At 39.3% G+C, this 23,257-nt stretch overlaps 2 protein-coding genes across 2 annotated transcripts; both read left to right on the top strand.

Moving 5' to 3' along the window:
* Positions 1-265: 265 nt before the first annotated feature.
* LOC127228036 (olfactory receptor 51F2) lies at positions 266-1,210 on the top strand. The gene has a single exon (XM_051192475.1). It carries the CDS (start codon positions 266-268, stop codon positions 1,208-1,210), a length of 945 nt encoding a protein of 314 aa, XP_051048432.1.
* A 10,439-nt stretch (positions 1,211-11,649) lies between these two features.
* LOC127228019 (olfactory receptor 51E2) lies at positions 11,650-12,954 on the top strand. The gene has a single exon (XM_051192456.1). The coding sequence runs from the start codon at positions 11,697-11,699 to the stop codon at positions 12,657-12,659; it is 963 nt and encodes a 320-aa protein (XP_051048413.1). The 5' UTR covers positions 11,650-11,696; the 3' UTR covers positions 12,660-12,954.
* Positions 12,955-23,257: the final 10,303 nt, after the last annotated feature.

Below are 23,257 nucleotides of genomic sequence, written 5' to 3'. Positions count from 1 at the left end.
AGTAGCAAAGAACCTTAGAGAAGAAAAGTTGTGAACTGAGACTTCTTTTCAATATGTATGTATGTATGTATGTATGTATGTATGTATGTATACATACATATGTGTGTGTGTGAGAGACAGTAGTTGAAATCATACGAAGTTTTATCAATTTAAACATTTCTATTTTCATATGTTGTGTAGATGCTCACCCTTGGTCAAATAAATGTTGGATAAAATTGTTTATAAATAGAATATACAAAGACCTTTTTTGTACTTTTCATCTAGCATGTCAACTTTCCAGAACACCACCACTTCTTCCATCATTTTCCTGCTCACTGGTGTGCCTGGGCTGGAAGCCTTCCATGCCTGGATCTCCATCCCCTTCTGCTTTCTCTACACAACTGCTCTCTCAGGGAACAGCCTGATTCTCTTGGCCATTATCACTCAGCCCAGTCTCCATGAGCCCATGTATTATTTCCTCTCCATGCTGTCCACCACTGACCTCGGGCTGTCCATATCCACTCTGGCCACCATGTTGGGCATATTCTGGTTCAATGCCAGGGAGATCAGCTTCAAGGCCTGTTTGTCACAAATGTTCTTCATTAAACTCTTCACTGTAATGGAATCCTCAGTGCTGTTGGCCATGGCTTTTGATCGTTATGTGGCCATCTCCAATCCCCTTAGGTATGCCGCTATTTTAACTGATTCGAGAATAGCTCAGATTGGGGTGGCAATTGTCATGAGAGGGACTATAACGCTGACACCAATGGTTGCACTTCTTAAGAGACTCACCTTCTGCAGCAGCCATGTGCTCCACCACTCCTACTGCTTCCACCCCGATGTCATGAAGCTCTCATGCACAGACACCAGGATCAACAATGCAGTTGGACTGACTGCCATGATTTCTACTGTTGGTGTAGACTCGGTCATCATCCTCCTTTCCTATGTCCTGATCATTAGAACTGTCCTCAGCATTGCTTCCCCAGAAGAGAGGAAGAAAGCCTTCAGCACGTGCATCTCCCATATCGGGGCTGTAGCTATATTCTATATTCCATTGATCAGTCTGTCCTTTGTCCACAGATTTGGGAAACGAGCTCCACCCTATGTCCATACCATGATTGCTAACACCTACCTGCTGATCCCTCCTGTTATGAACCCAATCATCTACAGTGTGAAGACCAAGCAGATACGTAAAGCTATGATAAAAGTTTTCCGCTCTAAAGAAATATAGAGTTACAAAAGTCTAGAGCTGGTTGGCTTGCTTCAGGCCATGTTGTAAGTTAATGCTACAATACATCTAGAATACCAGTTGCTTTAACTCCTTATTTCACAGATGAGTAAACACTGGTATATAAATAGGAAGCAAGAACTGTATCTCTGTCCTTGTCAACAGCCCTTTTTTTTCTTACCTCATTGTAGCAGTTAAAATTTCATATCAATTTAATATTAAACCATCCCTTTCTAGAAAAATATGTGGCATTTTCTAACTATCTGCCACCCACTTTTCAAAGAAAGTAAAGATTGGGAGCTTCTACATGTATTGAGAGTTGTTTTTAGAAAGTAGTTTGATACAATGTTCATTTAACAAATGAATAGTAGTAGTTCAAATAACAAGCTAATTTAACAATCATAATTTCTTTGCCAGATTTACTTCAGACATAAATAAATCCTGTGGAGCTGACATTAAATCAGATCTTAAAGCAGTTGGTTACCCCAAAAACATCTCAGCAATTTTACCCATGTGTATATCTTGCCAGTTCTATCATTTTCTGGGTAAGACAATCAATGACTTTTGCTCCCCAGCAGCCAGGATATCACTTTCTGGCACTAAGGGAGCCCATCATCAAGGGAAAAGCTTCCAGATCAGTAACAACTTTATTATTCCTAGTCCTACTACTAAAGCATGTGGTGTCTTCAGAAATAATGTGTTTTCTTCAAGTTCTGGTGGGCACCTAAATGCAATGAAAATGGCCTGCATTATTTTGAATTTTCTGAGAGGTCCCTTAACAACTAGAGGGGAGATATCCTATATCCAGGACTGGGATTTTTGCAAACTATAACTTCCGGAAGAAGCATCATCCTTTCTCTTAATTATTACTACCCTTGATTTGCATGTGTTGAAATATCCCAGAACTTTGTTCTCAGACCTCTTCTTCCTGTTGTGATTCTTTTTTCTGGTCATTTCATATCATATTATGACATTAAATGTCCTATGCTGAACAACCATCAGTTATCATTCAAAGTCCACACTCATCCAATGTATGTCAATGTTTGCATCCAAATGTCTCAAAATCATCTTAGATAATCTTGATAGTTCCATCAACAAAAATGTATGGTTATCTACAGGCTTCCATAACCAGGAACTCTGTTTCCCAAATCACTAAGATGAAACACTTGTAGTGAACTTTTTGCCTTGCTGTTACTCCTCTTCCGCACCCATTTATCCACAAATCATGGTTCCAACCACATACATTGCTTCCACTGCTATCATGAGGATGGCAGCCATCACCTTGAACCTGAAGTCATCTGTGAATAGCTTTCTGGAGAATCTTCCTCAGTGCATTTTACAGTTGAGAGTGCTTATTCTAGTTTACATGGCCAACCTTATCACTCCCTATTTAGCACACTCTCATGGGCTCTTGTCTGACCCAAGGGGGAAACTCAGGGATTGTAGGAGTGTGCAAGGGCCTCTACATGTTCTGAGTCTGCACCACTATTCCAGTTCCGTTTTCCACTGCCCTTGGATCCACCCTAGTAAATCTGCATTAGCCTCCAGACAGTTTCTTGTATCATCAGGCACACTCCAGCATTGTAATTCATATTCACTGTTTTTCTGCCTGTGGTGTTTTCCTCTCAGAGATCAACTGCTGACTGACATCCTCTTTTCATGCAGGCTCCAACCCAGTGGACCTTAATGCAGGACCCCAAACATTATAAGGATAAAAATCATAGCAACAATACTTCTCCCTCAGTTCCAGTGTTTATCCCATCCTTACATGCCTTTTTTTTTTTTCTAGCACTTTCAACACCCAACCTATTATATACCTGGGAGGGAAGGTGTTTTGTTTTGTTTTGCTTGTTTCCCCATTATAAGAAAAGAGTTTTCAGGATAAGGAAATAATTTCTCACTGACTGTCCTGTTTCCATTTACCTCTTAGATTACTCCAAGACCAATGAGAAATTTAAACTTCTTCTATTCTGATTATCCTGTCACTTAAAGCCTTTGCACAAGCTGGTAGCTCCATGTACAGTAGTATTCAGCAACATTGCTCTCCCACTTAGAAGAGAGGTGACTGTTGTGGAGGAATCCTAACACCCTTAATCTGCCTTGTACCCCACCCAAATGCACCATCATTTGGTACCATGCATTGTACTTAACCTGCATGGTAATTCTCTTTAGATTCTATTATAATTATTCTTTCCACAACAGGGTTTGAATTCACTTTCAAGACCAGGAGCTTCATCTTACTCACTGCTGTTCTGTTCTTACACTTCTATTAATAGGACCTGGCTCCTTGTATCTTTAGATTTCCTTTCTTGTTGATGGCTTTGTTTTGATTTGGTTTTAAAATAGTTGCACAAAATTCCCCATGGTGACACAGCACTACCCCAAACTCATAAGTGGCTGGGTTATAAGTATGTACCATCATGCCTAGTTCCATACTATCTTCTAACCTCAGTTAAACTGAAGAACAAATAAATAAGATCTTAAATATGTATAAAAATTTGTATGACACACAAGAGCATAATAATCTTCTCATAGTTCCCAAGATATTTATTCATGAAGCTTCTCATTTTGAAGGATGCTATGCAAGGTGTCCTGCTTTGATCATTTCCCATAACCCCACCTTGCCCTAATTCCTGCACCCCCAACATAAAACTCCCCTTGTATGTTACTTAATCAACATTAGTTGAAAGCAAGAAAAAATATTACATGGATGATTTATGTTTAGAATAAACTACCAATTTCTGTTTGTTTCCATCCCTTTCTGTTCTCTGAACCTCATGGTTAATGCTCCTCATATGGTTCTAACCTATAACAAAGCAAAGATAAAAGTCCAAAAATAACTGCAGAAAAATCCAAGAAGGGTAGAGGAGAAGATGAAAAAAAATGTGGGTTTAAATGTTAGATTTTGCCTACTTCAGTGTATAAGGTATGATACTTGATGAGCAATAAGAGACAGGGTAGGAGTGACTTGAACGGGAATTGAAAAATGACACTATTCAGTCTTAAAATTGGAAAAGAAACTGGGCAATTGTGGCACATGCCTTTAATCCCAGCACTCGAGAGGCAGAGGTAGGTGGATCTCTGAGTTTCAGGCCAGCCTGGTCTACAGAGCTAGTTCCAGGAATCCGGGGCTACACAGAGACACCCCACCTCAAAAAAAAAAGTTGGAGAAGAACACATTAATTGGTCAGGTAATGCCAGATATGCAGCCCTGAAAATATACATAGCAAATAATAGAGCTAGTTGGATTTATGTATTTAGGAATATAGATATATGTATAAATACATAACAATTAATAAAAAATATGAGTCATGCATTTGAGAAAGAGCAAAGAGGAGTATATGGAAGAGTTTGGAGAGAAAAAGAAGGGAGAAATGATGTAATGATAATCTCAAAAAATTAAATAAATACTTTTTCTTTATTATTTTATTTATTACGGCCAGATGGGACTTTGTCTCCGCCATTATTTGGCAATTTCATTTAGATCATTTTCATATATGTATATAGTTCAGGAAATTTCTACTTTATTAGGTTTCCATACTACCCCTCAAATGCAGTTTAATTTTAGCTATCTCTCCCTGTAGTCCCTCCCACAACCCTTTTCCTCCCCCACCCCATTTGATCCCATATTTCAGCCCCCCCATCCATATCTATCTATTCTATTTAAGTCTCCTAATGAGAAGTCACTTTTAAGGTGATAAGAGGGAATCTCAATCTTAAAAGCTGGGCACTAGGATTTTCATGACACTTCTGGAGATACCCCTCTTGGCTTACATTTACACTAACTTGTGAACAATACTACTGTCCAACAACTTTAAATATTCATAAGCTTCCACAATTATAAATGGGCAACTTGACTTGAGGATGGGTAGTTTCCAGAGCAAATGTTATGCTCTGACCAAATTGGTTTCCCACTATGAGTCAGAAACTTTCCTAGAAACCAGAGTAATTCCAGTGACATGGGTATTATATTTAGAAGGAAAATTAGACAAGATGGGTCGAAGAATTAACTATAGGAGATGAGGAAAAAGTGTACATCTTAAGTTTAAATTCATAAGCACATTTATTCTTATCTTCCTGAATGTATCCTTCAAACAATTTCTAGAAATGCAATTTAATACACAAGGGTAGTTATGGTGTCCTTGATATGAACTATGCATTCTCCTCCTAACACCAACAGAATGAAGCCTTGAGTCCACAGCTTAACGTTATCTCAAATCTATTTGCCTTTTCAATTCCTCTTTTCTTTTTATATTGCTCCAGAAACATGACTCTACTTAGAAAATTCTGTTCCCTTCTGTGATTTATTTCTGCTTGAAAATCCTCTTCTTGTGGTAAAGAGATAGTTCCACAGGTAAGAACACTGAATTCTCTCCAAAGTACTAAGGATCAATTCCTAGCACCCACATGACAACTTACAACCATCTGTAACTCTAGTTCCAGGGGACCTGATCTCCTCTTCTGGGGTCTGCAGATACAAGGCACAAAGACATACATGCAGACAAATACCTGTACACATTAAATTGAATTTTTAAAAACACTCTTTCTTGGACCCAACCTTGATTAAAAGTATGTTCCTATTGACGTTCTCATTAAAAATCACTGATATTTGCTTTTATTTCATATTATGTTGAGAGTGTTAATTTAGCATCTTAGGGTAGTGATTTGATAATATTCATTTCTGTATCCCCTAAGCTCAGTATGGTGTCTACATAAAACCAGCATTGAGAGAACATGCTTTTAACACAATAATAAGTAATATTAAGTAATAATAAGTAATAATAAGTAAATGAACACTCCTGAATATAGGTATACAGTAAGTCTTGATATGTAATTATCATGACAATATTATGTTTCTTTTTTAGAGAAGGTAAGACTGATCTGTGAGGCAAACATAAAAACAATAGAAGACAAGTCATGGTAAATGTCAATCAAAGGTAGAGATGTACCTGTAGATGTACAAAGGAGGGCACATAGCACTAGAAAAGAAACATCAAAGAGCTTAGAGATACCACTTCTTGGAGAATGTGGTGCTTTTGTTTGTTTGTTTGGGGTTTGTGTTTTGTTTTTATAATTGCTATATTTACACTGTGAATGTCAGCATGGTTAGAAATTCTAGCCAGCATGGGATGTTCCAAAGAAGAGTAATATGTACATACCCAACCCTGAACATGTCACTGGCCACTGCCCCATGATCATAGCACATGTATGGATATAGACCAAGACCAGAATTGAAGTTGCACATAGATGTGTATGTGAAGGGGGAAATCTAGGCACATTTACAATTTCATATTTTTTGAAGGTTCATGCCTCTAAAAAGTCTCACTTTTCCCAGAATGGGGCCAGCCATGCCATGGTCATGTGCATGTCCCAAGGCATCAGTTTGTTGACAGATCTAACCTTTCATTTGAAAGAATGAAAAAACAATGCATAAAAGGTTTCTAATATGGGCCCAAAGCGATATTTATATAAAATATAAGCAGAAAATATTTAAATTACCAATGTCCTTTTAAAAATAGAAACTGAATGCAAACCATGAGGTACATTTTTTTCTTATCTTACATATCAATCCAAGTTCCCTCTCCCTCTCTCTCTTTATTCCTCTCTCCCTCCCTCCCATGCCCCCCAACCACCCTTCCATCGAATTCCCCCCAACTCCACAGGGAGGGTGATGCCTTCCAGAAGGGGTCAACAAAATCAGTCACATTCCCCACGGAGGGATACCCCCTTAACCTAGAGGCAGGAGGGAGGGCCTTGTCCCTACTCCAAATGACTTTGACAGAATATGGTGCTTTAACTGGATTTTAAAAGCTTGGAGTATGAAGATGCTAAAAAGTAACAGTGAAAGAAAGACCAGAATGGACAGTGATATATCAAAAATAAGTCCATGTAGTGGAGACAATTAAAGACTAGTCTGTAGGATTAGATCTAGCTCTGTCTAATATCCTCAGCTCACTGAAATCTGAAGGGAGAACATAAATTGATTTTTAAGTGCTACAAGTTCCTATATGGGCAGTTCACAGAATTGTCCTCCATTTTGCCCTCTCTCCCCCTCTTCTCTCCACTGGAATACACTGCCTGCCTTAGGCACTGGACATACTTGTTCCTTGGGAAATTTATTTGCCATCTCTGATCCTCTTCCTGAAACAATTTTCCCCAAATGTTTCCATGGGAGTATCCCCCCACTTATCTCTCCAAGTATCTCCACCAGGCAGTTTCACCTGAGACTTAAGTCACTCCTCCTTATATGAACATGTTTTTTATCATCTTCATTTTTCTCCTTATGATTATCTAGCATTCTATTTAGTTTAAATGTTAATTTAATTTAATTTCAATCAATCTAATCATAACCCTGGGGATTTTCTGTAATTTGGTTATGAAATTACAAGCTCTTGATAAATACTTGTTGAATGTGTATGAATACATGAGATTCTCCATCTAACACTAACAGTGTGTGATATAGACCAAAGAGCCATCTTTGTTGATGACATAGATACAAAAAGAAGTGACTTCATTATATCAGGGGCTATGTTTAAACTGCAAGAGAAGAAGGAGAGAGTTATGGAGACACAAATGGACCTATTTTGAGTAATGAAACTACATGCTAGTGTATCTACTTGGGATTCAAAGCCAATGTAAACTCCAACAGTTCAAGGATTGTGACTATTCCTACACTTTGCCTGCTGTGTCTAGCAGATCAGATAATGAGGAAACACTAACCTTGTGGCTGACTGTGGAAATTAGATCAGCTTGGAGAAGTGGGAACACGTGTTTGTTGTCAAAAGAATCACATATGTCACTGTGGGAATGGTGACCAAGACCTTGGCCCTTTGAGATTATTTCCCTAGACAGGAAAAGTGGGAAGCCTATGAGAGCAGCACACGAGTAGACATGAGCATTTTACTCCTCTGTCTGCCAGATCCCAGGGAGCACCAGCTGTTACTCCCACAGCCAGTTCTTTGAGCCTACTGAGTAGCATTCTAAAGAGACCAGCTCCTGAAAGCGAAAGCCAGATTCAGCTGCCCTCCTCGAGTTGAACTGCACCATTCTCAGGTGAGTCTTTTTTATCCTGGAGTCTGGCAGCCCAAGGATCCTGCCACATTGAGGGACCTTGAAGACCCACACACTTCATTACAAGACAAGCCCCAGTACCCTACTGATGATCTCCGGAAAAGCAGGGGATATATAACAGAATTATGTTCAACTACAAAGAATGAAATAGTACTGTTTACAGAAAAATGGATAGAACTGGAGATCATTGTGTCAAAGAAAACTAGACTCAGAATAACAATTACTTTTGCTGATGTATGCAGAATCTGTGTGTTTGTGTGTGTGTGTGTGTGTGTGTGTGTGTGTGTGTGTGTGTGTAGAAAATATAAAGGGAGAGTAAGGAGATTTTTAAAATAAGTAAGAGGGAAGAGAAGGGGGTGTTATACAATCCATATGACATGAAGCAGAAGAAAGAAATATTTGAGTGTGTGAAGGGGACCAGCAACAGGGTGGTGAAGACAATGTACAACAACATATTTCCATGAAAATGTCTTGGTAAACTCTTTTACTTTGTATGCTAACTTTAATAACTGATGTTTAAATACCCTAAAGAAACTTCAATAGCAATTATAGTAAACATGTACTCTTAACATAGTTTTGTGTTATAGTTCATGAACACTGTGCATCATTCCATTTGTTAGATATTGTATTTAATTTCTCTCAGTAATAGTTTGTACAAATTTTCTACCAGTTCAGGTTAAATTCATTATCATTGATGCTATTGTGAATAAAAGGTTTTTGGAAGAGCATTTTCATATACTTCATTACTACTGTAGGAAATACGGAGCTTTGTGAACTGCTATCAATGCTACAACCTTGCTGATTTGCTGTTTAAGGGCATGTAGCCTAGAAAAAAAATAGTTTTACCTCCTTTAAAATAACACAAATAGAACAGGAACTAGCCCTGTGCTTTAAGCACCAGCCAGGCTGGACAGGTGCTATGCAGATGGGTGCATTAGGAAAGCACTTGACTGTGATGACAGATACCTGATTATGGATGAGAGAGAACTAACTGTGATGACACAGAGACCTGACTGTGGATGTCAGAGAGACCTGACTGTGATGACAGATACCTGACAGTGATGACAGAAAGACCTGACTGTGGGTGAGAGAAGCCTTTAATATGTCAATGCCGCAAAAGCCATCGAGAATGTGAAATGTAACTTTTTGCCTCTTGGTACACCTCTAATCTTCTTTCTTTTCACATTTGTCCCCATTTCTCTTGGGTACAGTGGTCAAGTAATATGGTCTTTCTCTGGGGAAGCTTATTTTGCTTTGCTTACACCACACAGAGTCATTCGTTGAGACATTTGCATTCTCTCCCACAAACTGTTTATGACAGATACAAAGAAAGATGCTTGCATCCAAGATAGAAATAAAAACACACAGGGCTGTTTTCAAAACATGAAAACACACAAGACTTCTCTTCCTCTGTATGTCCACACCAGAACGGATATGTGACAATGTGGAGTGGGTGTTTTTACAGAAATCTAGACAAACCAGGACAGAGAAATTGTCAGAGGTCACAGGATTATACCTTGATAAACCAGAGAGGCCAGCTTGGGGTGCAGTCCCCAGGGAGAGTGGCATCTGGGCTACAGTAGCCCTGTGATGATTATGTGGTGCGTGTTGAGCTCTGGATGGGCTCACAGCTCTTTTTGGGATGCTCATCCCAGTCTCTTGCAATTATCTTGCATCTAACTGAAGAGTGTGATTGTCTCTGACAGTATCAAGTAGCAAGGTTTGGAATTCATTATCTGTCAGTGAGGAGTAGGTGTTCCTTTACTTGCACAAAACCTAAGTGTATAAAAAATCGAGGCCAGTGATATGGGTTGTATAACCTTTGAATTCTTAATCTGTTTGTCTTTGCTCATCCAAGATATGGAGGTTGCAGCTTTAAAATTTCTTAGTTCTCAGTGTGTGTGTGTGTGTGTGTGTGTGTGTGTGTGTGTGTGTGTGTGATTTAAAGCATTGGTTTCTCTAAACTCTCTCCATTAAGGAAAAGTTTAGGGGCATCTCCAAGCTATATTAAAGACCTTAGTTAGAAGGGGAAAAGCATCCTGGGAGAGATAAACAAATTAATCAGGGTACTCTGGGTACTGTCAACAAGGACACCTGCATTATCTACTTCTAAGCTTCAAAGCCCCTGATTCTCACAGGCAAGCCAGTACCTGCTGAAGTTAACCAACTCTAAAAAAAAGAACATTAGGGAACTTGGCAAAGAAAGAGTTTGATGTGAGTGCTCAGATGATAAGGTGGGGTATGGGATTGGAACAAAACAATATTAGGCTCAGGAAAACAAAAAGAAGAAAATTCTCCCTTGACATGAATAACTTACTGGCACAGGTCCAAAGGAAACTCAGAATATCATCAGAGAAAATCAGTAATACTGCTCCCCAAATCAGGGTTTACCACCCAAACTCTCTTTGGAACAAAATAAAATACCCTTGGTGGTGACTTCCAAGCATCCAGTTATCTGGTAGCCAGCTGCTGGGGGTAATGGATCTTTCCAGCATCTCCATCTACAAGGAGATAGTTACAGGGAGCTGGTACATTTGGTTTTATGAGTTGAGGTAAGTTTCCTTTTTCTTTTCTTTGTTTGTTTGTTTGTTTTGTTTTGTTTTTAAGTATTTTCTATTCCCCCTGCCTTGGAAGATCCTTTATTGTCTCTTCTATCTACCTAATTCTGCTCATGCTTCAAGACTAAAATGTAAAGAACATATTTTCTAGAAAGGTTCCTCTGTCTTTGTTATCCCCTGCAGTCAATGAATCTCTTCTGCTAGCTTTATCACACGCTTTAATGTATTTGTTACTTATCTATCTCCTACCCGAAGCAAGCCTTGTGAAGGTCAAAAGGAATGATTCTCAGATCTGTGTCTCAAAAAATATCCATTTTGCTTAACAGGTCATTCAAGTAAATATTTCTGAAATTTGAATTAATAAATATAAAGAGAGAGGGGGAGAAAGAAAAATGGTAAAGGAAGAAAAACAGAAATAAAGAAAGATTAAAATGAAGGAGAGGACAACAGAGAAGAGATGGGGAGAACAAGAGAAGGATGATATCTCTATCTGAAAAGAGCTAATGTGGTAATTTTATGAAATGGAAGAGTGCCTAGTACCCAGACAGTCAAGGCAGATACAAAAAGAGGGTTTGAGGAAGTCACATTTTTGGAATAAATATTTTTCTACCAAAGCTTTATTTTGAAATGTACCTTCATAATAGTGAATAATAAATTAATTTTGAACATTCATATTTCTTCCTTTGGAAAAGAGAACCATATAGCTTATGAAAGAGCTGAGGTGTGGCTGGAGATAGAGTGAGGAGGGAGGGAGTGATAACATGCATTAAGTTCCAGGGGACTCTCTGATTCTGCTCCATGCCCTTGCAGGCTGTCAGTGTGACCTCACCCTCTCCAGTCCTTCTCACTTGGTGTCAGCGATGAGCTCCTGCAACTTCACACATGCCACGTTCGTGCTTATTGGTATCCCAGGACTGGAAGAAGCTCAGTTTTGGTTTGGCTTCCCTCTGCTTTCCATGTATGCTGTGGCATTGTTTGGAAACTGTATCGTTGTGTTCATCGTGAGGACGGAGCGAAGCCTGCATGCACCCATGTACCTTTTCCTCTGCATGCTGGCAGCTATTGATCTGGCTTTGTCCACATCCACCATGCCCAAGATCCTTGCCCTCTTTTGGTTTGATTCCCGGGAGATTACTTTTGATGCCTGTCTTGCCCAGATGTTCTTCATTCATGCTCTCTCGGCAGTTGAATCTACTATCCTGCTGGCCATGGCCTTTGACCGTTATGTGGCCATCTGCCACCCACTGCGTCATGCTGCTGTGCTCAACAATACAGTGACAGCCCAAATCGGCATGGTGGCTCTGGTCCGGGGATCCCTATTCTTTTTCCCACTGCCACTACTAATCAAGCGGCTGGCCTTCTGTCACTCCAATGTGCTCTCCCATTCCTATTGTGTCCATCAGGATGTGATGAAGTTGGCCTATACAGACACTTTGCCCAATGTAGTCTATGGTCTAACTGCCATTCTGCTCGTCATGGGTGTAGATGTCATGTTCATCTCCTTGTCCTATTTTCTGATTATACGAACAGTTCTGCAACTGCCTTCCAAGTCAGAGCGAGCTAAGGCATTTGGGACTTGTGTGTCACACATTGGTGTGGTTCTGGCTTTCTATGTACCACTCATTGGCCTATCAGTGGTACACCGTTTTGGAAACAGCCTAGACCCCATAGTGCATGTTCTCATGGGGGATGTCTACCTTCTGCTGCCTCCTGTGATCAATCCCATCATCTATGGTGCTAAAACAAAGCAGATCAGAACAAGGGTGCTGGCTATGCTCAAGATCAGCTGTGACAAGGACATTGAAGCTGGAGGAAACACGTGACCCTTACCATTCCATCACCCTTGTTCTAGATAGCTTAATATAGTAATTCATCAGACCTGTTTAATTCCCATAAGCACATTAGTGCTTTTCCTTGGATGGAATGGGGAACTAAAGTATGGTTTATCTTCATTGTGGATATAATGTGAAATAATCTATATCAATGGATACTATGTTGTTTAAAGATTATGCTATAAAGTGAGACACAGTGATAAAAAAGCAAGTAGGATTTGTGATTTAAAGTAACTAGCCAGGCTTGTGATTTGGATGGAATAGGTTCAAACTACCAATGACTTTGTTTTATTCCTATTCTGTTTGTCATGAAGCTATTGTCCAGCTGTTATGTATAACTCCTAAAATGTAGAACATGAATCTGACAAGGCTTGCCTCATTTGCTGCTGACAGTATGGTAGTTAAAGCTTGTCTCCTTCACTTCTAGTGCATTATTCACTACCCAGGAACATATCCAAGCCCTAAATAGTAATGCCTATGACTGTATCATGAATGCTTAACATGCTCTAGGCTGCACAACAAGTGTTTTTCAGACTTTCTGTGATCTTATCCTTTCTTCAGGTATCATTTTTACCCTTCTCAACATGTGATAGAGGCTTTAATGAGAAAAGAAACTTTCTTGTATGTGCTGTGCCAAGATTTTAAATTAAATTTGATAATTGAATAGATTTCTTTTACTACCATGTTATATTATTTCCTGTTTAACATCTGCCATCTATTTCCTCTGTCTGTTACAAATCCTGTTTTCTCTCTGCTGTGTGCTAACATGGGTGTCTTTGTGTTTGAGCTAAGTGATTAACCCTGTCCTAGTTGATGGCAGCAAACTGCTCTTCCTGGCAAAGTAGCCTGCTTCTTCTCAGTTAAGAGGAGGGCCTTTCAATCTTTTAGTCTCCTACATAGCCTTGGCTGATTTAGTCTTCTTTGTAATGTGCCCTCTATCTGTGAACTCTTTTGAATGTGTAATATATGATAGTGACTGAGTCTTGACTTAAGCGTCTAACATAATAATTTATCTTAAAATGTTCAGTGTTATTTATACTGTTTTTGTGTTCATAGAATCCTATAAAGTAATGTTGGGAAATATGAGGGCTCCCCCAGTCTTCTTTATTATCAGTGCAAAGGGCCTGCCAGGTATGGCTTGCAGAACTATAAAGATGTTGAATGAACTTATCTCATGTACAATATTCCCTTTGTATTAAAAGAGATGATAAAAAGGTTCTAGAAATAGTAGCGATACTTACAGATATTAATAATATATTCAGTGTATATTTCATGCTTAAAATGGTGAAATTTATGTAGTAGGTATCTGATACAATAAAAAAATTTAAATTCTTGTAAAAATATTTTATTGTCAATTATACATCATTAATTTAGTAAAAAAAGAAAATTTAGATATATTAGGTTAAAGAAAATATATTATTAAGTCTTTTAAAATAGCTCCAAAGAGATGATATTGGGTCTGAAGTACCAAAAGACCAAAACTCAATCATTTCCTGTGGTTATAACAGGCTAATGTTACAGCCTTTCAGAACTCTCAGGAAGCTGGTAGTTGTACTTGTAACTGATCAGATAACCTAAGGAGGCGCCAACAGCAGGAACAGCAAGATTTTCGGTCACTATATACCCTTGAGTAAGTTATGTACTTTCTTTGCATTTTTGTAACCTATAACTTTGTAATAGGCTTCATTTCCAAGGCCAAAAGGCAGAAACGAAAAATTCCAAGAGAACTTTGTTATTCTTTCTGAGAATGTTGTGTAATAGTTTAACAAGATCTTTCTGATTAGAGTAATAAAATGGTAATTATGTGGATGAGGGGAAGTCATTTGACATTATTACGACTGACATTTTACATCAGCTTGGCTGGGACATGACCTCCTGATATTTGAACATACATTTTTCTGGATATCTCCATGATGGTGTGTTTTTGAGTGATATTAACACTGTAATCCCAGCACTTTGTAGATGCAGGAAGGAACTCCAATGTCATCCTCAATTACACTGTGAGTGTGAATCCACAGATTATGTGGAACACTTTACGAAAGAGATAGGGAGAGAGACAGAGAGACAGAGAGCATAAACAAAGGACTTTCTGCTCTTCCACCCCATATTATGTTCTCTTGGAGGATGACAAGAAGACTGCAGTGAAAGATACAAACATAACCTATACTGAACCCCAAAGGAACTGTTCTTTGCCCAAACATGGCATTTCTCTACTCAATCTCCTACACTCTGTTCCTACCAATTATGGCTCTTTCTGAAAAATCAAAACTGCTCCCAGCCACAGAATTTTTCCAGCACAGTAAACATTCAAAGGCTCTCTAAATGGAAGTTAAGCCCAATAGGAAGAGAAGCTGCTGTGTGACTGATCAGCTCATTCAGCCTTTGAACTGGCTCCTTTGTTGTTGCCAGAGTTGATGATCATACTCACCTGGTTGTGCTTTTACGAGAATTAGATATGATAATCCCTGATCAGCACTTAACACAGCATTCAGTACTTAGTGTGCTCTCCATAAATACCTGCCATATTATAATAGGAGACAAACAGGTAAAAATTGTGTTGCAGAACACTAGGTAAAAGCATAAGAACATACATTGGAGCCACAGCAAGCAAAGCTCTATATGTATGCAACCGACCTCCTGTCTCAGCCCCCAGAGTGGCACTCACTTGCTGATATCAGCCCAAAAGCTTGAAATTTAAAAATGGGACTTACTGAGAGGACAGGTGGAGATGAGCAGTTAAGAGCACTGGCTGCTCTTTCAGAGGACCCAGGTTCAAGAGCGGGCACCTCCACAGCTCAAGCCTGTCTGTAATTCCAGTTCCAGAGGATCTTTTCTGCCCTCTGCAGGCAACAAGTATGCATGTAGTCAAAAACACTCATACACACAAACTATAAAATAAAAACATTTTTAAAAAAGACTTGCAAGTTCTCCATCTTTCTTCTAGTTCTCACTCCTTCACTCCTCTCTGTGCTTCCCACTCTTTTCCCAACCCCCCCCCCATGCATCCGCCACATGCACACACCATACAAGCACTAGGTGGGGGAAATGGAAGAGAACACAGTGAGGGGGATGAAATTTCAGTGAGACAGAGAAGGGGTGGAGTGACTGGCATGTCCACTGGAGATGGAATAGCAGGTCAGCTTCCAAAGCTGTCCCAAGAAAATGTGGTTGCATTTCAAGTGATGGCAAATGAAAGGGATGGGCAAAGTTTAGCTACACAACCACGATCCTGGGAGAATGTTTGTCTTTCTGTTCCCATTACCTGGAAAGGCTTCTGCATTTAGGGAGCCTAGTCAGCTGGCATGTGGCCCCAGGCTGTTCCTTCTGTGAGAGGACACTGAAATTTCTACTCTCAAGCAAATGGTCACTGTAGTGAGAGTGTCTTTCCCAGCAAACAGGGTCTCCAGGGACAGATAACCATAAAAGCATTGCCCTGTTCCCAGCCATGTTTATGTTGGCCTGATAGTGGAGGGCACTCATTTAGGTAGCCAGTCTCCCTAGAGAGCTGTAACACAAGTTTGCCTTAGGACAGAGAACTCACATCCCTCCATGATTTTATGTAATCCCCCATCTCTGGCCTATATCATTTATCCTAGACAGGCTTAATTAAAAATGAGAGAGCATAATGTAGTTTTTTTTTCTGGGAGCGGAGACTTCCCTGGGCTATTTTTATTATTGCTGGAGGAAAAGATTTACACTTAGCATACTCTTACAACCATATTTTACCAGCTTCCTATCACATGTTTGGAATTCTTTCTGAAAATATCACCAATTCATACAGCTTGTGCATAGTTCATACACGGTACTCATTTCTCATTTTTTCTTTTTAAAAAAATAGTGTATACTAAGTATTTTTAATAACATGTTTTATTAAAACATTTTAAAGTATATGATATCTTTCTTGAATGTCATCCAAGGATAACTACTAAAAAATCATTTATGCAGCATCCCAAAGCCTGAAACATAAAACGTACACCATGTTAATATGAGGTATAAAATGAGTTATGAACACTGAGCCCATAATATAATAGTCTAAAATGAGTTTTTTAAATGTCAGCAGTCATGTCAAGGAAAAGAGAAAGCAGTTTGGAGGATGGAGAGACAGTTGTGAACTGAAGCCAGATTAAAGTTAGGAGACACAAATGGAGAAAAGCAGAGGGAGACTAGAGAGCCATGGAACAATGACATAATTCTAAAACTCGGAGGCCCCGTTGCCAGAGCTCAGGCTGTTTCCCTGAAGCCAAAGCTGACATACTACAGGCATCAGTCCATTCCAGTGAGCAAGGATGAACCACAACCAGACTGAAAGAAAGAAAAGAACTATATAAAATGCAGTGTGGAACTCATAACTTCATAGACAAGAATTCCTAGATCTTGCAGGACTCCCTAAAATTTGTCTCAGAATGTTCTGAAGGTAGATGGAAGGTGATGGTTTTCCCTCTTGGGTCCCACTAAGCATTAACCCCAAGTACTGGTAAGTAGTCTATGCCTGGATACCCAGTGAATTTCCATGAGCCACTCACAATATGTCATCAAAGGAGAAGACAGGCGAGAAGCATGGGGTATAGGGTATATGGCCTTAACAAGAGCAAATCAAGGTGACCACAGCCCTGCTCAGAACTGGTACTCACAGCAATAGCTGAAATAAGAAAGAAAATCACCAAGATTTTAAGTGGTTTAAAAATAAATCAGGTGATAAAGATGACAAAACAGTATTTTCCATCTTTTATTGAGAAATAACTGACAAAAACTCTGTGTGTGGGGGGGGGTGTGCACACACGCGCTTGCATGTGTGTGCGATGAAGACTCCATGTTCTAATATATGGATCTATTGTGAAATGGTAAAATGGTTGACAGAAGCCAATCAACACACCTGTCATCTCAGAGTCACCATTATGTGATAAGGATATTTAAGGTTTACTTCCCAGCAATTTCAAGTGTACAATACATAGTAATTAACTTTAGTCACCATATTGTACATGACATTTACAGAATCTACATACCCTAAACCTTGTATCCTTTCAACTCTCACCTCCCTCCCTCCAGTATCTTTGAGGAGTAAGCTTGCTATTTATTTGCCAGTTTTATCCACCTCTATGAGTTTAATAACAATTTTATATTACACATATAAGTGAGATCTTTTAGTATCTGATTTTTCTATGTCTTGTTTATTTCTCTTAGCATAATACTCTATGATTGACCATGCTCTTGCCAATGGATATACATTGTCAGTATAAGGCTGAATAATATTCCAGAGAGGGAACATTACATTTTTGTAATCCATTCATCTGTTGATGGAAACATACAGTGTCATGGCTGCTGTGAGTAACCTGGGAAGAAAATGACCACACAGATGACTCCTCAGGAGGTGACCACATTCCCTGTGGCTGTGTGCCCATTGTTAGGAATGATGGATCGTACAATAATTGTTGCTTTTTAAGTTTTGGAGAAAACTCTATTTTCTGTAATGGTTGCATCATGCAACAATCCCTTTCTTCCTGAATCCTCACTGACATTTGCCATTGCTTTTTATCTTTGAATTGCTTTTATAATAACAACAGGTGGGAGCTATCATCTCATTGTGGCTTAAATTTCCCTGATGATCAGTATCTTCTCATGTACTCCTTGCCCATTTTCAGGTATTCCAGGAAATGTCTAGTCAAGGCTCTTATCTGTTTTTTCTTAACTTGTTTTGTTATGGTTTGTGAGGATTAAAATTTTAAGGACTGAATGAGCCCAATATTTCTATATGAAGTAGTTTGTAGCCCCATGTGATTTACAAAACACCTTAGGATAATGATGACAAAGAGTTCTCTAACAACTAAGACAGACTGAAGAGAGAGCCTATATGGTGAGAGACACAGCACTTAAGACCCAGTCTGACTGATTTGTAAGTCATGCTTTTTGCCTTGCCCAAATTTTGTCTTTATTGCACTTTCTTGATCGATTAGTGCAGTCCTAAGACAGGAGTGTCAGCAGAATCACTTAAGAGATTCAAAATCTCACTTCTGGTCTGAGTAGAATGAGAGCTGAGAGATCAGCACAGCCTGGGCTGTTTAGAAGTCTGTCCATCCCTACTTCCTCAAAGTTTTCCCAGACTTCCATACACTGGGTTTGGCCACCACTCAGCTCCAACCCCATTGTGCCTTATCCTACTCTATGCAAAGTGGGGAAAATCCTACAAGACTCATCCTGTGCACTAGCCCAAAGAATGCTTCAGGAATTTTATCCTGGGAGGATTTCAAATTCTGATGGGCCATGGATGCTACTAGTTTCTGAAGACTACTCAAATTTGATAGGTTTCTGTGAAATCTATGATCCTGAATTCCCTTTCTCTGAATGTCAAAGCAAGATCCAACTTTCCTACTCCTCAAGGACTTGAGTGGGATGATTCCTCTGTGACTCTGATCTTCCTTGGTGACAGATGCTGCTACCACAGCTCCCTGAGCAGGGAGATAAAGCCTAGTCTCTCCACTGCAGACAGAACAGCCAGGAACAACAGCCAGGGTGAGTACCTGGGCCCCAGAACAGCTTTTTCTTCACTTCCCACATGTGTGGTTGCTATATGTCAACCTCAGATGGAGGTACAAGTGGGAGTGGGGTTAGTGCCCAAAAAAGAAAAATCTTCTGGAACTAGGACCAGTAGAAATTGGCAGACTGATTTGCCAAAGTCCTGGAGTTTATAGCTCGGGTGTGAATTGGAAACTCACACTCTATTCCCAGGATTATCTGAAGAGAGGAAGCTGATGAGAAATGTCTGATTCTCCTCCTATCTGATCACTCCACTCCACTGTACTTATCAGCACTGGCTTTTTTCCACAGACTTTCCTGATTCTCCTCTTCCAGATGGGAAGGTCCCCAACATGCCTAGCGGTTGATACAGAATCAAATTAACTGCTAGGACTCTCTGATCCAAGTAGGGGAAGAAAGTTAGGCAGGGTCAGGTCTTCTCAAGTTACGGCTTTTTAGTGATCTTCTCTCATTTCTTTGCCCTCTCTGGGTCTTCTGCACATTCTTGGCAGAAATTCCTGCAAGGGAAGACAACATACTTAAGACAGAGATACCAATTGTTCCCATACAACCACTCTACTGTGTCAATCTCCTCACTTTTCTTTTTATCAATGCTAACTTCTTTGTTCTCTTGAATGTGGTAAACGGCTTCAAAAAAATGAAAGCATCTCTGCCAGGTTCTTAGTCTTTTCCTGTTTTTACCATAAGCAATAACTTTTCATGACTCTTTTATCTCATCCTGCTCTTCGGTCATTGGAGAAAGTGGGATGAGTATTTTACATAAATTTCCACATTTAATATTTATTTAAGATTACAGAGCTATATTTATCTTTGCGATGTGTATATAAGAGTTCATATATAACTCAAAACCGAGGAAAGACAGAGACCCCAGATATCTTCAAACCTGTATCCAGTTACTATAACCATGAGCTCATATCTACCTATATTAAAACATAGCTGCACTATTATAATCATGCCAAGATAGAGCATCCTCATAAAAAATGTTGCTAGTATTGATTTATACCACCCCAACTTTGCTTTAGAAGTATACTTGTTTATTCATTTGTTGCATTTAGTTTGCTCAGAAAAAGATCTTAGTGCAGTGCACATATTCTGCTTAGCTGGATTTATAAAGTGTGTTTCTTTAATCCTATAGGCTTTACAAATACAATTAAAAGAAACAGATGGCATCCTTCTGTTTTCTTATCAACGATTTGTGAGAAAAATTTAGTCCTATCATTTTGTTTATCCATAAAACTGGAATTTTCCTTTGTCTGCTGGTGTCTTAGAGACTCTGCTTTCCTGCCCTTTCCTTTATTTTCTCCGAATTAAAAATTAATTATGAATCAGAATTAATATTTTTACAAAAACTATTTCCTCTTGTTTTATTGGCCCTTGATGGTTTGCCATCAACTTACCTACTGTGTTTCTGAAAAAGAAAAGCTGTCTGACTCTGTTGTTTGGAAGCATCTATAAATAGAAATCCTTGTTTTTGTTTTAGGGCACAAGACACAGAATAAGCAACAGTACTACCAGTGAGAGGACCTAGAAAACACACATGTAATGTGATTGAATACATTACAGTTCTGAGTCTCACTGATGCCCTGTTCACCCTATGTGGGAAGTAATTGATTTGCTTTTGTCCTTATTAAATGATTCTAGCTGTCTTTTGCTAGTTCCATGTAGTCTAGTACTAAACAATGCCCCCAATTGTTTCTTATATTTTCATTATAAGTTCAAGAACCAACCAGTTTTCAAAGCATTTGTGACTTCATCCAGGTAACCATGGTATTTGGGGACTGCATCTAGGCATCAGGATGTTCCTCACCACTGGGTCAGTCTTGTTCGCCATTGTTTTCTATTTATGAATTTATTCTATCATTCCTGATACAGCATCACAAAGACACTACTTGAGATAAATTGTTTTGTTTTACATGACATTTTTTTCTTACCTCTAAAATTTTGACTTCCACAGGCCTGAACGACAAAAAAAAAAAAAAAAAAGTTCATATTAGAAATAACAAACACTGTCTTGGTTTTAACATGTTTTCCTCCCTTTTATACCTAAACAATATTATACGTGCATTAAAAATGTATTTTCACTTTCTGTAGAAACAAAAATAGAAATCCTTTTCCCCAGTAACTTGTCCTTGAACTTAAATTTTGGAGTCAAAGCATTTTTTTTATTTAATTTATTATTTTACATGTTGATCCCAATTCCCTCTCGCTCCCTCCCTCCCTCTTTCCCTCCCTTTTACCCTCTCTGCCCTCTCACATGCACTCTAAACACCCTCCCCTCCCATCCCCCAACCCCAATTCCATATGTAGGGGAATGCCATCCAGTTGGGGTCATGTAGGTCTGACAGATCATGTGAAGTAGGGACTAGGGATTCTCTCCTGTCTCTAGATTAAGGCAGTTATCCCTCCATGGGGGATATGTTCGCAAAGTCCGTTTTTGCACCAGGGATATATCCTGGCTCCACTGTCTGAGGTCCCTTAGACTTCTCAGTCCTTCTGGCTGAGACCCATATTCAGGGGGCCTGAGTCAGTCCCATACTAGCATCCCAGCTATCAGTCTGGTGGCCCGTTAGCTCCTCCTTGTTCAGGTAAGCTGTCTCTATGTGTTTCTGCTGCCTGGTCTTGTCCTCTCCATCTGCATCTGAGTTCTACTTCGACTCAGTGTTTATGTATGGGTGTTTGCTCCTGTTTCCAACAGGCATTAATTGAGGGCTCCATGGATAAGTTACTGGGGAAAAGGATTTCTATTTTGTTTCCACAGAAAATGAAAAGAGGTGGATTCCTCCCAGACTAATGTGGTATGATCAAGCCAGACCACCTGAAACAGAGTACCAGATGATCCTACATTCAAAACAGCTGGACAAAGCAGCCTTATAGACTACAGCCAGGATTTCTGAATCTTCTTCGAATCCCCCATGACAGCGCCCCTTACCAGCAGGAACTAGTTTAGAAAGAACAACACCCAAATTCCCGAATATTGTCTATAAATGTTTGTTTTCATTTAAATGGACTTGATTATATAAAATAAATAAATAAATAAATAAATAAATAAATAAATAAAAATTATGCTATGTAGTGAATTAGAATAGTTTAGGAAACCAAAGCATAGAAAAATTAAATGAGTTAGTAGAACTGGGTTTGAGGGGAAAAAAATGTGTTTTCACTAATCCTATACCCAACAAAGGGCTCATCTCCAAAATATACAAAGAATTCAAGAAACTAGCCAACAAAACACCAACCAACCCTATTAAAAAATGGGATACAGAACTGAAGAAAGAATTCTCAATAGAGGAAATCAAAAAGACTGAAAGACACTTAAGAAACTGTTGCACATCCTTAGCTATCAGGGAAATGCAAATCAAAACAACTTTGAGATACCATCTTACTCCTGCCAGAATGGCTAACATTAGAAACACCAATGATGACTCATGTTGGAGAGGATGTGGAGAAAGGGGAACATTCCTCCACTACTGGTGGGAGTGCAAACTCATACAGCCATTTTGGAGATCAGTATGGCGGTTCCTCAGGAAAATGGGAATTAGTTTACCTGGCAATCCCCCTCTTAGGCATATACCCAAATGATCCACATCCATGCAACAAAGACATCTGTTCAACTATGTTCATAGCAGCACTATTTGTAATAGCAAGAACCTGGAAGCAACCTAGATGCCCCTCAATTGAAGAATGGATAATGAAGATGTGGCACATCTACATAATGGAATACTACTCTGCAGAAAAAAAATAATGGTATCTTGAAATTTGCAGGCAAGTGGATGGCACTTGAAGAAACCATCCTGAATGAGGTAACCCAGTCACAAAAAGAGGAACATAGTATGTACTCACTCATATATGGATTTTAGACCTAAATCAAAGGATCACAAGCCTATAATTCACACCTCCAGAGGAACTAGGATACAAGATGTGTTCTAAGAGATTCATATAAAGTCCCTCACAGAACCAAGAAGGGACAAGTCCCCCAGAGCACAGAGGAAGTGGTGGGGGGCAGCGAATGGAGAGAGAAGTAGGAGAAAATGAGGAGGAGGAAAGGAAAACACATGCGA

The sequence above is a fragment of the Phodopus roborovskii genome, unplaced genomic scaffold (assembly GCF_943737965.1).
Source record: "Phodopus roborovskii unplaced genomic scaffold, PHOROB, whole genome shotgun sequence".
Taxonomy (NCBI): Eukaryota; Metazoa; Chordata; class Mammalia; order Rodentia; family Cricetidae; genus Phodopus; species Phodopus roborovskii.
The sequence above is the reverse complement of the archived record's forward strand: the minus strand, read 5'-3'. Positions and strand labels throughout refer to the sequence as shown.